Below are 16,425 nucleotides of genomic sequence, written 5' to 3' on the forward strand. Positions count from 1 at the left end.
TTTTTTTTCCTTCCCTAGATCTGTCCTAGTAAGAAGAAAGGTAAATCTAGGTAACCGCACCAAACGCACCACCATCCATTTCCCAGAAATATCGAAAATCGCCGGTGAACGCTCACAGGAAAGCAATTTTTTAAAAAAACAAAAATATACACCCCCAGTTTATCCATCCCCCACTGTACAGTAGTCCCTGAAAGGATGTGTCAAAAGAATAAAATCAAAAGGCAAAATGGAAAGGATTGCAGACGTGAAAGCAATTTTGTAGGAAAGAAAGAATCCAGGAACAAAAAGGCAGAGCAGAGTAACAAACCCATACACTTCTAGCCTTCTTCCCCTTTTTCACATATTGCAGGAGAAACCAACATTTATTCCTCTATATCGTCTATCTGCAGAATCTCCATCATTCGTAATTTGTTAAAGTCACTTAGACAGTCGCAACTGCCTCACCTACCAACGGTGCCTCCTTGTTCTCCTGCAAAACAGTTTGGGTGATTTGAACGCCCTCCGACGAAGCAGGAGATGGAACAACCTTGTCCTTGAACTGCTTCATTCCGTTGTTAGAGAGTTCATTATTGTATTGCAACCCAGTCTCCTTTGTCATCTTCCACTTTCCAGTCTCGTGGTTCATCCTCCACTGATACAACGGCCAGAAGCGATCGTCAACCTTTACGGATGCGATGCTAGTAATCCCAACCCGATTGACTTGTTTGATGCGAACATACTCGCCCTGTGCCCACTTCCTTTCTCGTGCGAGTTGAAGGACATCATCAATGGTAGCAACTGGGTGGTCATCAATCGACAAAATCCAGAAAGTAGGCCGCATTTTGTCGAGAGCAGGAGACCTGGTATGAAATTCATTAGTGATACAGCTCAAATAAAAGGGAAAGCAAGAGGGGGCTTCTAGAACATACCCATAGCTTACACCAGAGATATACAGTCCCTCAGAATCCAACGGGACGTTTCTGGCCGTCTTGGCGACTTGCTCGATTGCAGCAGCATGTGAAGCGTGCACTATCGCCCCGAAGATCTGAATCACTCGATCGCCAGTATTTGGCCAGCTCTTCACAACCGGAACATTCAATAAAAGTTCCTGACTATTCCTCAATACCAAAACAGACGCGGTCTCCCTTCCTTCAAATTTGAACTCGGTAAGTTGACCAACCTTGTAGATCGGGTTACCATCGATTTCTAACAATATATCACCAACTTTCAGGCCGTTCGCTTCCTCTTCCTCCGTCAGCGTCGTCTTTGGGGGTTGCATCCTCGTCTCAACTATCAACGGCCTAGCAACGCCTCTTATCTTCTTGGCCTGTTTGACGAAGTCGTTGAACCTCTTCTGCGACAATCCCATGGCTGAGACTGTCGGCAACGCCGCGTCCGAAAACTCGAAACCCAAATCCCAGGTCGAGTGATCGTATCTCGCTAACTTCTTCTCCTCGATCTCTCTGACGATGGGGAGGACATAACGATGCATATCGATACCTTGAGTCCAGTATGAATCAGTTCCGCTCGATTGCGACGATACAGTCATCATCCACGCAGCAACCTTGATGTTTTCTCCTGGTTTGATGCTCTTTAATTGCTCCATACGAACGATCACTCCACCCCAGCAGGAGGCCCCCTCTGCGATTGAGATATTCTCTGTATTTATCAATCTGTGACGAGGTGGATTGCATGCCCAGGTGTTCGAATTCGTACCAATGGAGCTGATCGTGGTTTCCTTCGTGCTGAGCAATTGATCCGAGGTCAAGCCGAATATCTTGACTGACTCGCGGACCTTCAGGGGTTTGGGATCCCACTCTGGGATGAGGATCTTGCTACCCTCTGGAAGGAGGGTCTTATCGAAAGTGAGGAGGACAAAGTCGCCCATGTAGACAATACGGCCGGCAATATTTTTGTTAGCAATAGTCAGGCGAATGTCCACCATGTCGGTAGGAATACAAGTTCGGTCGAAGAATATGAGTGGAATGGGATCTACGGCCAGAATGAGACCGACACCACTGTAGCTCTGATTGCTGGTATGGCCGTAAATTGTATGTGGGAGGAAACATCGGACGTAGGCCATAGAGCACCTAAGCTCCTCAATAGCGACATCCAGGGGTGTATCTTCTTCCTCTTCCTCGTCTGAATCTTCGTCCGTGGTTTCTATTTGTGGGCTAGGGTCCTGGGGGCCCGGGGTTGCAGCATCCGTCTCTGGGGGCTGCGGCGACGAAGGAACTGATTCGACGTCGATACCGGAATCCGTCTCACCATCTACAGTTGGAGGCGCAAGAGTCTTCACATCTTCAACAGCCGCTGGAGGCGAAATGTCCTCTCTCCTCCAGACACCCTTATCGTCATCTCGGACAAACAAGCTGGCAGGGTAGAAATGCCAATCTACGTCAACCATTAAGAGTTGGTCATCGGATTTACCGAGGCCCCTTGTCATACACTGTATCCGCTTATAATCCGGGATCTCTTTGATGACTTGCATGAACACCTCGAGATTTGGAGTGGGTTTCCCGTCAACCTTAGTGACAAGAAAGTCACGAGAATAAGAGTTCCACATCATGAACCCCGAAGATGCGCAGAAGGTTCCGTTCCCAATTGCCTCGTTGTACCACCTGCACTCCTGGTAAGAAGCGTCATGGAAAATGGCGCCTCCGAAGTGGAGGAAACGGTCAGGAGTGATGCTATGCAAGTCTTGGACCTTGAGGGTACACTTTCGGAGGACTTTCGCACGGTACACCTCCAAAGTAATTTCCTTGTCCACTGACTCGTCTATAATTTCCCAGAGCCCGATGAAATTAGTAATATACTTCCCATTACACGTGAGAAGAATATCACTGGGTTCAAGGCCTTTGATAGGAATGCTAGGGTCTTCTTCCGTATTGTTCGCAGCGTTGGTCGGCTGGGGGCTAGCAGCTGGGCCACCCTTCAACACCATGCGGACTGTGAGAAGCCCCGTAGCCTCAGAATTTCTCTCACGGCAAGCCATCATGTTTTCATCGGACATGCCGAGCCTCTTGAGCTCGTCATAGCTCTGATGAAAAAACTCGGTCTGCAAAGTTCCGCGAGGAACAGGCTCCCCTCGCTTAATCAATTCAACCGCTCTGACAACACGATCTAACGGGAGGTAGAAGCTAGACTGAGACGACCGACTGCCTCCGGCGTTGAGAGCTATAGCTTCACCTTGTACATTCAAAACAGGAGAACCGCTGCTACCTCCACTAGTACCACTAGCGGCCTGAAAGTAAAATGTATTGAAATCATTATACATATCAGAACCGTAGATCGGAGCGGGTCGGTCCAGCCTAGCCAGGGTAGAGCCAAGGATAGACAGTTTCTCACCAGCATCGTTACCGACGACCTTGATATCGAGGCCAACACGGGCTAAATCGGGCCTCAGTGGGATCTCCGTCGCCGTAATATGCTTAAGGTCGGCCGGATCATATCGGAAAATCCCTTTAAAACGTTTAGTCCAGCAAAGTCATAAAATTGGAGAGAAAAATGTTTCACGGTTTCATTGCTTACCGAAGTCGTGGACCGGGTCTCGATAAATGGGTGCTAGTTTGACTTCTTCATAGTTGAAGAAGATACCAACGGCCGTGATCGGCGCCGGTGAGACTACATGTCGATTTGAGAGAATGAGGCCACGCTTGGCGTCAATTACAAAGCCAGTTGCCGTGTAGTCACCGGCAGTTTCAGTATCGAACGGCCGAACGGTTGTTGCCTTGATAGAAACAATACCACGAATCACACGTGGCAGTGTCCGATCCCATGTTTCCTTATCAGCCGCAGAGATGGTCGCCTGTGGCTCGTTTACTATTTCGGGCAGAGGCTTCACCGGAATAGTTGATATGATGGAAGGAAGCTCGATTGTAGGAGATTTGGTAAGGGGAGCTTCGATAGGTCTGTTTTCGAGCTCATCATGTGTTGGGCCTAGGGAGTCAGGAGGAGGGTCTTTGGTATCGGGCGATAACAGAGATTCTTCGAGAGGAAGCTCTGGAATCGAGTGTTCGACGCTTATGAGAGAATCGCTTCTCGGACGAAAGGTGGCAGATACGGGTGTGGTGATTTCAGCTGGTCCAGAGCTAGTTCTAGGGATCTCGGATCGCAGAACAATATCGGGTTTGCTCTGTTTTCGGCAGGTCAGCAAAATGCTATGGTAGAGAAGAAGAAGGAGAATCAGTTAAGCTTACCCTGCGTCGCTCTGCGATGAGACTCTGCCCGGGAGGAACGGTTCTTGGAGCTGTGGCTGTTGGCTTTACTCCGGATATGGGAGATTCCTGTTGTCCCTCCATGGTGATTTGGTTCGAAAGGATGGAGATGACAATGAAAGATGGTGATAGGGGGATGCGATGCAATGCAATGCTGCAATAGGAAATTGGGGCTTTTTCGCTAATAAAAGTGGGCCCTCACATCCAAACTTGAGGTTCGATGGAACTCGATCGGAAAGAATGACCCGAAGCTCAAGATAGTGATGATTACCTACTTACTCGTGTCGATAATCGATATCGATAGGGGGTTGGGTAAGGTATTAAAATCAATTGAATGGTTGATAAAGAGATGGATTGATTGATCGAAGGGGGGGTTGAGAAGGAAAAGAAGAGAAAGAAAGAAGAAGAAGGGCGGGCAAAAGCATTAACCTTTTTATAAAGGTATCTTGAATTCAATCCTGTCTTCTTTCTCCCTAAAGAAGACCTGGACACGGACATTTAAATGTTATACTCTTCCATAAGTATACAGGTACTTGCAGGGCTTGCAGGGTCCGATTCCAAGGGTTCACCACTGCCCAGCTATGTACTTACTCACAGACATCCCGGCTAGCCTATTCTTAGTCGAATTCGAGAAGCTTAGACCTTGTCATTCTGATCTTTGGTCAGACGACTGCAGCTACCTTGCACTTTCAGCCTCTAGCTATCATTCTAATCCTTCGAACTTCCGCCAGCCGACGTATGATGATATCTCTAGTTAAAAGCTGAGGCCATAGCATGCATATATGAGAGAGAATTAACTCGATCCCGACGACCTCCGTATCCCAAGCAGATCATCGACGAAAACAAGAGGTTGTTCCAAAGGCAAACGGGAGTACTCAGGTGAGCGATCTCCAAACAGGGCGTAATGCCTGTGGCAATTACATTAAATTCGGCGCCTCGGTCAAATAGCCTCATTTTGAATATATTCGAAGATACGTAATTCTGTCCTTGTCGATACGAGAACTGGGAAGTCGAGGTCTTTTCCCTTCTAAATCCTAGATGAACTCGTGAGTACACACGAAACTCTGTCTCACCAGATTCGATTCAATGCAACCACGATTTCCAAACTTTACATTTGATACAGAAAAAAGAGCCGCGCAGAGCCGCAGTTTACTGAACGTTACCATCTCACAAAAAATTTTAATCAAGTTCCTCCATACAACTTACTTTCCCAGGATCCCTCTCCTTTCTTTCCTCCTTGCCCAAGCTGGCTTGCCAAATAGAAACGGCTCGCCAGAAATTACAATCCTCAACTATCTGCACCCGCGTGGTTGATCTACAAAATATCACGGTATCGGCATGTACTTACACATGTGGTCCATCCGTGGCAGGGCGCATCCTTTCGGCCTCGCGCGCTCGAAATGCTGATGCTCATGTCAATTAGAATGTTTTACTTCGATCAACCGTAGATCCCTGCGGCTGTCGCCTCGCAGCTAGTGCATGTACTATGTAAAACAAGAGCCTTAAAATCTGACGAGGTCGAAGCACTTGCTATATCACATATTCGATGTTCTTTTGAGCCTCAATTGCGGAGCCTAGTAAAAATGCATTTGGATGCTCCTCGTCCTAAAATGCCGGCCCCAAAACCCAGAGTATTTCGAAGAACGACCGATGAGGCTCCTACCTGTAATTTTACAGCAATTGAATATTCTGCGGCGTCCTCGATTGAGTGCGTAGCTCGCGATACATTTTTTACAAGACCAGAGTCTGGTTTATCATTGACCTGTAGTTTAGGTGTAGGACTTCAGGTCTCGGTGTTCGGACGCCCAAACCAAAACCAAACCATCCTAAGTGTGTTTCAGGATCCAAATCCCAAAGCTCTAGACTATGCCGAAATGACTAGCCTAGCAGCAGATCCACGGTTATTTTATATAGAGAGAGTGCAGGAGATAAATACTTGCGAAAAACTACGCACCGGCTTAACTACTCCGCAGTAGCATTTGGTTTACGAGATAACCAGACTAGGTAGTCTCGTCCCAATTAATGTCCTACATATATCCCACACTGTCGGAGCCATTCAGCGCTGCGAGCATTGGAGTCTCAAGATTTGGAGGATTAGGCCTCAAGACTCTGAGGATTTCAGAAATAGGATCCAAAACCGAGTAGGACGACAATCTCAAAGCATCTTGTCCTAATATTTGCGTTGTTGGTGTTGCATCTACATGACGCTTGATAGATTTTTAGAGAGGCTCGAGACGGATCTCATATTATCTTGCTGCTTATGATCAATCGAATAAGAAGTATACACATTTTGTCCATCCTTCTGAGACTCCATTATGAAGAGTATGCTGCCCTGTTTTAGTTTAGCCCAGCTAGCGAACCAAACAGAATCGAAAACGCCAGACCCCAAATATGGCAAATCCATGTCCAATTGTGAAGGCCAAAAATCAAACTCGAGTCACTACTTCTTCCCATCCGCCCATCCTACTTCCGGCCACCCGTCCGTCCCAGGCCCGTACTCGGGCCATCCAGGTGGCATTGTCGCATACTGGGGTAGCATGTACCTCTTTTCGCATTCGCCCTCTGAATTACACTCCAAGTCGCATAGTCCAAATACATTGCAGAAACATTCTTTGGCTGGCGGGCAGTTGACATATGGTTTCCCGAACATGACTATAAAAACAATTAGTAAAAAAGCTCGTCCGAGATTGAACATATAATTTGAGGACATACTGTGCCACGAATACTCAAAGACCCTCCCGCTGATCGCATCCGGCAATGGCGTATCCATCAGCCATTGCCTATATCGCACGTAATCCTCCAACGGACGCTCCAGGACCTTCCATTTCGTCAGTGCGAATTGTCCACCACACGCCGCGCCTACGACGTCTGGAATTGTCATGTTGGGAAATAATTGTCGGAATGCCTCGGCGTATACTTCTTCAGTATGCGAACGATCGTCAACTCGAGTTGTGAACGGGTTTGTAGGCTTGAGCTCGGAAGGACAACCCAAGGTCCAAGTGCAGCGAAGAGGGACGAAACCGACCCTGTCGATGTAGGATAATCGGAGATTGCGAAGTACAGGGACGCCATCTGCGAGTTAATTTTCTAATCAATATACGGTCGGAAATAGGACAATTTAGTTACTCGAGCAATTATAGGAGTGTGACGAACCATACATTGGATCTTCATTGTGCCATTGATAGCGTAGACTATGAATGAAAACCATATAATCGGGTAACTTGTCATAATTGTCGATAATATAGGTGAGGTAGACATTCGCTTCACGACCCTTGTTCCTCGGTACGGTCAAGCTTGTCTCGTCAAAATACAGCGCCGCATCGGTAATATAGACTTGTGGCTGCCATTCCGCTAAAAACTTGTCGATCCAGGAGACATCGTCATGTTTCAGCGCTGCGACCACAATATCGCGTGGAGGATACGCTCGCGTGGGAGGGACGTCAAGAGCTTTTAGTTTGGAAGTTGGTGATGACGGGAGGAAGTAGAAGACGAATACGAGGAGGACGAGGAGGAGGTAGAGTTGGCGGAAGCGGGATTGGGTAAAGGTGCGAATCATCGCTTCTGATCTGTGTGGGTTACAATCAACGGTCTCAACTAGGTCGCTAATCGGATCATATGATGGTGGTGGTGGGCATAAGTCCTGGTCCTGGTACAGGACATACCGTTTTAACTTGCTTAACGTTCGGGATGAAATGTGGGGAATCGAAGCAAGCTTATATACTTCGTCTGATCAATATAAAAATAATGAAACCTCCAAAGCGATTACAGTACAGAATATACCGCTTAAGTACTTTAAGTAGGTCAGCACTTGAACTTGGATGGAATAGGGGATGAGAGAGTGATCCAGAGAGAGAGAGGCTGAGAACGACCCAGAATAGCAGGCTGGCCAATGCAAATTATATTACTCTTCTCGTCTGTAGCATGTAGAACCAACAATAATCGTAACCATGTAACGGCAACGGCGAACAGCGAATAACAAACACCATTGCATCGCACTAGTATAGGAACTCGACCTTCATACTTTGGTGTCTACTTACCTAGGCACTGTACGACGGTTAATTTTTTAGTGACGACAGGTTGCGACCACTTAACTAGCTCTGTCACATTTTACAACTTGAAGCTGGAGAACGGACGGGCCATCAAGTTAGCTAATGGCGGTTCTCTCCAGTTTCATCCCGAGATCGGTTATACATAGTTGCTGTTGGCACGGATCCATGCGTCTGGTACTGGTCTTGTTCCTCTTGGCCTCGCAGTCTGCAGCGACGTCCCCCAACATTAATGGCATCTCCTATAACTATCCGACTCTCCAGCAGGCGGTGCTGCTAAAGCGCCAGAACGACAATTCTACCGATGTTTGCAATCAAGCCTTCCCGGGCAGATACTCCGAAATCTGCCAGCCAAACTCCGTCAGCAATACCCTTTGCTGTGCGTCTTTTGTATACCCAAGTGCTTAAGGAGTTGTATGTTTTATGTGTGTGCGTATGTATGTATGTATGTATATATTGACGGTAAAATCAAAGGCATCATTCCCGACGAGGCCCGTCCCAAATGCGTCTCCATTTTTGGCTATGGCTTCTGTTGCACCGAGCACCAATCATGCTTCGTCGACGTCGCTAGTACTTGCGGGACCCCTGATAGCGTTGAATGTAATTCCGATGCATGCTGTCCGGGTACTCCGCACTCTCTCCGGATGGAAAAATCTAGAATCCGAGACTTTGGTTCTGTACCGGATTCAGACAGGATTTTGCTCGCTCTAATCTTGTTTACCCTAAGAGCTCACGAGATGTGCGGCAAACCTCAACCAGACTCGAGAATTAGTCAGATGTGAGATTAGGGCGGAATTGATCCCGGAAGTTGTATTTGGGACTACTAGGCCGGTTGGTGGTAGCGCCGGGTCGACAACCACGACCGCACCTGCTTCGACCGTCACGTCTGAACCAAATAGTGGCACGTCGGCAACTCCCCCGTTGAGCGGTGGAGCTATAGCTGGCATTGTGACCGGGGCTATTCTAGCCCTGCTTATAGGGGTTGGTATTGGCAGGTTTATTTTCAATCAGAGAGCACGCCGCTATGAAGAGCTAGGACTGCCTCCGCAACCTCCTGCGGCACGGTTCAATGGACAGCTGGGCAATCGCCAATTCTATGGAGCTCCATATACGATATCCGGAGGGCTACAACAGTACAAGCCGCCAAGTGCAGAAGCTCAGGAGCTTCCTTCGCGGCCTAAAGCTATGAAGCTTCAAGGACAAGCTAATACATAGCTCTGCTCTTCTCCATTTTATATTTCTTTTTCCCAATTTCGAATCTCCATCGGCTTCGCTACTGGTTCGAGGCGAGCCTGGGCGTGCATCCTCTATGATGTCATGGTATATCGGCGTTTTGTTCTGGACGCGGGTCTTTTTGGGACCCCGTTATTTAGCGTCGATTCCTTGCATTTTAATTTCTAATATTATAATTCAAATTCCCCTCTCTTTCTGTCGATGCAGTGTACATTTTTATGAAGATGATGAAGCGAGGAGTCCCACCAGCCTCTTAGCCAAGCTAAGCTACTTTCTAGAGTTAGCAGTCTGCACAGTACGCGAACGCAGAAGTGCAAACAAATCGGAGCCAATGAATCAGAGGCTTGGATGCAAGAATGGGAAAATGGGGCTCTCAATGGAAGCAAGAATCGATATTCTTTAAGATTTAGCTCGAGTGGAGCCTATTTTCCGAAGACATGAGAAAAAATAAAAAATGCCCAGGCCAGGCAATTCTGGATCCGGCTACGTGGAGCAGGCTAGAGGGGGAAAGACATGCCCGAAGCATTCCTAAGACCCTGAACGGCCCTGAAGACCGGAGTCGATAGCGGTCTGGACCATCAAGTGGTATGACCGAATCCAGCTAAAGATGCTCGAATGCTGATTGCCCGCGCATGGCTATTCCATGTTCCATGTCCACATGCAAGCACGCTCGACTGGCTCACCAGAAAACCTTCAATTCACCAGGCCTTTGGAAGGAGAAGGGAAAATAATGGAACCAGACTATTCTGTAGTTTTTTTCTCTCTGTTTCTTTTCGGGATTTAGTTCTTTTTTCAAATTAAATTAAAAATTATTTTTTCGACGGGTGCAGGAAGTCAGTCGTCATTGTGCTTGGGGTTCTTGTTTGGGAGTTATCCTATAGGGCCGCTCTCCTATAGCTGCTCTTTCCATCTATCGTCTAGCTGTCTTTTTTTTATCTCTTTTATCTTCTATTATCTTCTCAAGAATCTAATATTCCTCTTTCCTTGTATATTATTGCCACCTGCATGGTGCCGTATTTTCTCTTTTCTCTTGTCTGTTGATACTTCCTGTCGATAGAAATGATCAGATCAGGTATGGCAGAGCCTTGCCAGGACCTGCGCAACAGACAGTTGTCCTACAGCAGCTCTAGTGCCGCCTGTTCCAGGAAAAGCAGTAATGATCCAACTGCCAACATCATCGCCCATCTAGCTGGAGCCTCGAACTCGAATTCAAATTCGACTGCAACTCTATCTGAAATTATTCCCACAGGCGACGACTTTCATGATGCTGCTGCTGCCACGATCAACCGGACGAGAAAGCTCAGCGTTGTTTCTTTCACCTCGGCTGAATACAACAAGAATGACGACCAATGGGAAGAGGAAGCTGCAAATTCACACGCAAACACACACAATAACAACAATAACAACAACAACGACCGAATCAAACAGGGAATAGCTGAGGAGGAATACGACGATACTTCGGACGGTCCGTCTTCGGGATATACATCTTCGTCTTCATCGTCGTCATTTTCTTTGCATTCATCGTCGTCGGCGCATGGCTGCTGCACCGACTCAGCCGTAGCCCACCGACATGGGCGAGCCCGAGTAACCAGAGCCAAAGCCACCAATATCACTAGTGGCGGTACTAGCACTAGCGTCGGTGGTAGGAATTTAAATGCGAATGCAAATGCAAATGCAAATGCAAATGCAGCCGACAGGGAAAAGCAGCGACGGCGGGTCAGAGATCGGAAACTTCTGGGCAATCAGCCAGGCCGCCGTCGCCTCGGTCTGGCCCAACAACCACAACAGCCGATCCCAGCAATCTTGCACGCATCGGTCGATGATGATGGCATGTTGCTCTCCGGCCCGATTGTGGTATCCTCCTGCTACGGAGGAGGGATTGTAGGGCCTGTTGCTGCTATTGTCCCGAGTCAAAATTTAGGTTTCCCTAGGCAACATGTTCACACAAACGCACATGCCTCCCTGTTGTCATCAGCATCTGGAGGTTATTCAGCATCTCGGTTGCCGCCCAGTCTTTTTCGTGCCTTGACCCCAAAGCATATTCCGCATGCGAAACCTCCAACTACCAAAGCCATCACTGCTAATAGTGGTATCCATACTAGACCGTTGTCATCGTCACTCTTGAATCCGAACCGCGATGCTGATAATGCCAATCCCAACGGCTTCCACCGTCACTCTTTGAGCAACAGCTCGTCCTCCTCAGCCTACCATCACCGTAGTAATAATAACAATAATATTCACAATAACAATCATCACGATCATCACTTGCACAAACGAAGGAGACGTCTCGGCTACGACCTTCCAGAGATCCACTTCCTCACCCCTGCTTCTCCGCTTTCTAACCCTCTCAATTCTACCTCTATCTCCACCTCTACCCTCACTGCTGCTTCTCGTAAGGGTCCCTCACACTCACACTCACACTCGTTATCTGCAAATTCTGCTGCCGAACTTCTTTCCTCGGCATCACTTCATACTCCCGAACAGCAACCCCATCTTGTACAACCTTCACCAATTAGACCTGCTATATTCAAAGAAAGATCTTACTCTACACCGGCTGGAGGGGCAGACGAATTCTATTCTCCACTTCAATCGATCAGTGCATCGCCCGTGCAGCCAACATTCTTCACAGACGCCCTTCGTGAGCAGTGGGAAAAACAATCTTCAGACTATTGTCAAGTATACGATATGGTTCTTGCTCCAAGTGTTCAGACTTTTTCTATTCCTATCAAAAGCAGGTCACAACTTAGCGCTGTTCCGTCCACCGTTGCTCCTCCTACCGATATTTCTCCACAACTTCTCAAGTCATTGGCGGTGCCGATCAGAAACTCGCCGCCTGAAAACCTTCAGAGTGTTCAACTGCTTGAAGTTCTTGCCAATGACCCCAGGCCGACATTTTTACTGGGGGCCGCTTCAACGACCAACACTAAAGAATCCCAGCTATCGTCGACGACAATTCATGAACTTAGACTAGAAGTGGTTTATCATAACGATGCGTTTTCTTCTATCCTCCCAGATGCAGCATTTTCCACAACCCTTGTTGAGCTAGGGCATCATAGAACAACCTTTAATATAACAGATCCTCGGTATCATCGTTGGATATCTAGTTCGTTTGCAAATACGAGCACCAAAAATGGTAAATGTCGACCGTACGTATGTCCTGATGGAATCCTGTGGACACAGAATGCGTTCACCTGCCCGGACGGTTCGAGAATAGTTATCATATGCGGTGTTCCTTTACCCTCTACGACTACTAGCCAGGTCCACGTAAGCAAAGGGGAAATATGTCCTCCCCATGCTTGGGAAAAGTCTATGGAGGCCGCACAAATTCGAGAATCGCTCCGGGATGAAGACGATGCAACTACTCTAGTAAGCGATGCGCAGCCCTCTACTACAGATCCAGGAACTCCTTCCATCGGCGTTATAGGGCAACTCAACGATATGTGCTCCACGTCCGGTTGCATAAGTACAGGGCGAGCAAGCGACGGCGATGCTGAACTTGTTCCGGGGTCTTCGTACTTTGAAGCTATAACCGTTCCTAACTATTATACTCAGGTTGCGAATGAGATGGACTCGGGCATGGTTATTAGCCCTCCCTCCACTCCTGCACCGGAATCTTCTCGAGCCAAAGAGCTTCATAGAAATGAAGACGGAGAATATAGTAAATTTCAAACCGAAGAGATGGATGTCAGTGATGACATTGTCCAAGCAAACAGTGATCCTATGGTTTCGACAGTGTATAGTCCACACTTGCCAAGCGACTACGGATTCTTCGACTGGAGCCGGCTTCCGCCCGAGGCCGTTTCAGATCCGCACCTTGAGTTGGTAAGGGCGGTAGACTGGACTTCGACCGGCTTTGGACCGATTGAAAACTGGCCCCAGAGCTTGCGCACCATGGTCAACTTGGTCCTATCATCACCACACCCTGCAGCAATGTACTGGGGACCCGAATTTTCGATCGTCTATAACGAAGCTTATGTTCCTTTGATCGGCGCGAAGCATCCGTCTTTGCTTGGGAAAAATTACAAAGATGGCTGGTCCGAAATCTGGGAATCTATCGAACCGTTTTTTATGGAGGCGGTCCGAACCGGCAAACCTACAAACAAGGAGGACGATCGATTGTTTATTCTTCGAAATGGGTTCCGGGAAGAAACGTATTTCTCTTGGTCGATATGTCCTATCATTGGTGAGGATGGGACGACGATCGGATTGCACAATCCTGCATTCGAGAAAACACGGCGCGTCATTGCTGAACGACGAATGCTTACGTTGCGAGAGGTTGGTGAAAAGTGTGGGAGCGCAAGGGATATAAAGTCGTTCTGGGAGCATGTTCTGGCGGCGCTGGAGATGAACCCTTGGGACGCGCCGTTCGCCATGCTGTATTCTTGTAAGAAAGCCGACGCAACGGATAGTGAGGTTTCGTCTTCATACGCATCGAATTTATCAAACACGCGGGTATACTCATTAGAAGGTGCAATTGGTGTTCCAGAAGGCCATCCGGCGGCACCCGCGATACTTGATCTCAAATCGAATTCCGAAGGCTTTTCGGTCGCTTTTAGGGAAGCCTTACAGATTGAGGGAAACATCTTCTTGAACGTGGAATCTGGGACTTTGCCGGCAAATCTGATGGATGGGATTGACGTCCAGGGTTTCTCAGACGATATGTGCACATCTGCGGTTGTTTGTCAAATCAATCCGAACTCCGAAACACCACTTGGTTTCCTTGTCCTTGGGATCAATCCTCGACGCCCGTTCGACGAGGACTATAGACTCTTCATTCAGCTTTTGACGAGACAACTTACTACATCAATAGCGAGCGTTGTCCTTTATGAGGAGGAGATCCGACGAGCTCAGAGGGCTGTGAGGTTGGCTACGCTGGACAGGTTTGAGCTATCACACCAACTTGCCATAAAATCCAAGGAAGCGGAGCATTCGGAATTGAAGTTCACTCGCCTAGCAGAATTTGCGCCTGTTGGTGTCTTCATCGCAGATTTCCAAGGCAAGATCAGCTATTACAACGACATGTTTTCGGAGATCTCATGCCATCCAAAGAACATCGACGTTTCCCGTTGGCTAGAAAGTGTACACCCCGGCGATGCGGCAAAAACCGAAGCAAACTGGAACGAGGTCATCCATGGGAAGAAGAGGAAGACGTGGGAGTTTAGGTGGAAGACTCCATGGATGCTTCTAAATCACTTAGGAGAACAGGTTGACCGATGGACCTTGTTTTCTGCGAGTCCGGAGCTTGATTCCGACGGCATGTTACTAGGTGTCTTCGGCTCGATTACCAACATTTCGGAAACCAAATTTGCAGAGGACTTTCAAAAGCGCCGGGTGGAGGAGGTTGTGGAGTTGAAGCGACAGCAGGATAACTTTGTCGATATGGCCAGCCACGAAATGCGAAATCCACTTTCCGCTATTCTTCAAGGTGCAGACGCTGTCCTTGGATCTCTCGAAAGGTACAGGGACATTGCATCGTCCCAGGATTTACTAGAAGATATTGAGTCAAGTATCGATGTCGCCCAGACAATATCCCTTTGCGCACTCCATCAAAAGCGGGTCGTTGACGATATTCTCACGATGAGCAAGCTCGATTCTGCTTTGTTGACTGTCACGCCGGTCGATGTTCAGCCGGTCGCAGTGGTCGAGAGGGCCTTCAAGATGTTTGAGCAAGAAGCCATATCTAGTGAAACCAAAATGGCATTTAAGATTGACGATTCTTACAAGAAACTCGGTGTCGATTGGGTCAAATTGGACCCTGCGAGGTTATTGCAAGTTTTGATCAATCTTTTGACCAACGCCTTGAAGTTTCTGCGAACCGAGCCGTCCAAATCGATTATTGTCACTATGGGAGGTTCAGTCAAACGACCGTCGTCGAAGGACAAGAAAAACTCGCTAGTATATTTCCCTTCAACACGAAAGGCAGCCGACCTTACGACAGGTCCGGATTGGGGCGATGGCGAGTCAGTCTTCCTTACCTTTTCCGTGCTAGATACCGGCAAGGGCCTCACCGAAGCGGAGAAGAAGAATCTTTTCCAGAAATTCAGTCAGGCTACTGCGAAGACCGAAGTTTCGTATGGTGGCAGTGGGCTGGGATTGTTTATTTGCAAGGAGCTTGTCCACTTACAATCTGGTGAAATTGGTGTTCAATCCGAAGCCGGGAAGGGATGTTGCTTCTCGTTTTACATCAAGGGCCGAAGGAGTTCACGGCCTGAAGTTGAAGTTCCGCAAGCACCTGTCCTTCGACCAACGGGGTCTTCGAAACGAAGGGATGGCAGCCAAAGTTCACCCGCACTCTCAAGCCCGATCAACGACTCGGGTTTCAACGTTGCCAGACCCCGGTTACCTAAGCCTTCTAGGTCTTCTAAAGGGAATCCAACCTTAGATTATAAAGTGCTCATTGTTGAGGACAATTTAGTCAATCAGAAGTTATTGAGGAAGGCTTTGGAAAACTTAGGATGTACGACCTACGTGGCGAACCATGGCGTCGAGGCTCTGGACAAGATCAAAGAATCGGTTTATTGGAAGGATGCGCGGGAAGATGCGCAGGAGTTGTCGCTTGTCCTCATGGACGTTGAGATGCCAGTGATGGATGGCCTGACTTGTAAGTGAACAACATACTTCTTCTAGTTGATTATCACACAGGTAATTAACCTTCCTTGGAACAGGCTCTAGACAAATCCGTGAGCTACAGGCGGAAGGGTCGATTCTTGGTCATATCCCGATCATTGCGGTGACAGCGAACGCCCGACAAGCGCAGATTGACAGGATGTTTGCTGCTGGGATGGTAAGAAACCCATTTTTTTCCAAATCCCGACTAGAATTCATTACTTACGGTAATTCATTAGGATGATGTTTTGTCCAAGCCATATCGAATCAAGGAGCTTATACCCAAACTTCACTCTGTTGTGTCCAGATATAAGGACCGTGACACTATCGGGGTTGACGAATAA

At 47.9% G+C, this 16,425-nt stretch overlaps 4 protein-coding genes across 5 annotated transcripts; 2 read left to right on the forward strand and 2 right to left on the reverse strand.

Annotated features, from left to right (window-relative positions):
* Positions 1–421: 421 nt before the first annotated feature.
* DFL_004906 (uncharacterized protein) lies at positions 422–4,280 on the reverse strand (the record flags this gene model as incomplete). The annotated part of the gene is made up of 4 exons (XM_067634081.1): positions 422–839; positions 909–3,441; positions 3,511–4,114; positions 4,179–4,280. The coding sequence occupies 4 exons, from the start codon at positions 4,278–4,280 to the stop codon at positions 422–424; spliced, it is 3,657 nt and encodes a 1,218-aa protein (XP_067492185.1).
* A 2,356-nt stretch (positions 4,281–6,636) lies between these two features.
* DFL_004907 (uncharacterized protein) lies at positions 6,637–7,752 on the reverse strand (the record flags this gene model as incomplete). Of its 2 annotated transcripts, XM_067634083.1 has the most annotated exons (4): positions 6,637–6,848; positions 6,909–7,268; positions 7,355–7,387; positions 7,464–7,752. In XM_067634083.1, 4 exons carry the CDS (start codon positions 7,750–7,752, stop codon positions 6,637–6,639), a joined length of 894 nt encoding a protein of 297 aa, XP_067492187.1. The 2 variants fall into 2 exon arrangements, with proteins under 2 accessions (XP_067492187.1, XP_067492186.1); XM_067634082.1 differs by having other exon boundaries at positions 7,350–7,752.
* A 1,227-nt stretch (positions 7,753–8,979) lies between these two features.
* On the forward strand, positions 8,980–9,457 carry DFL_004908 (uncharacterized protein; the record flags this gene model as incomplete). Its single annotated transcript, XM_067634084.1, has 2 exons — positions 8,980–9,020; positions 9,070–9,457. The coding sequence occupies 2 exons, from the start codon at positions 8,980–8,982 to the stop codon at positions 9,455–9,457; spliced, it is 429 nt and encodes a 142-aa protein (XP_067492188.1).
* Positions 9,458–10,534: 1,077 nt separating this feature from the next.
* DFL_004909 (uncharacterized protein) lies at positions 10,535–16,425 on the forward strand (the record flags this gene model as incomplete). The annotated part of the gene is made up of 4 exons (XM_067634085.1): positions 10,535–12,841; positions 13,028–16,076; positions 16,141–16,259; positions 16,321–16,425. The coding sequence occupies 4 exons, from the start codon at positions 10,535–10,537 to the stop codon at positions 16,423–16,425; spliced, it is 5,580 nt and encodes a 1,859-aa protein (XP_067492189.1).

Source organism: Arthrobotrys flagrans, assembly GCF_004000055.1.
Source record: "Arthrobotrys flagrans strain CBS H-5679 chromosome Unknown unitig_0, whole genome shotgun sequence".
NCBI classification, from domain to species: domain Eukaryota; kingdom Fungi; phylum Ascomycota; class Orbiliomycetes; order Orbiliales; family Orbiliaceae; genus Arthrobotrys; species Arthrobotrys flagrans.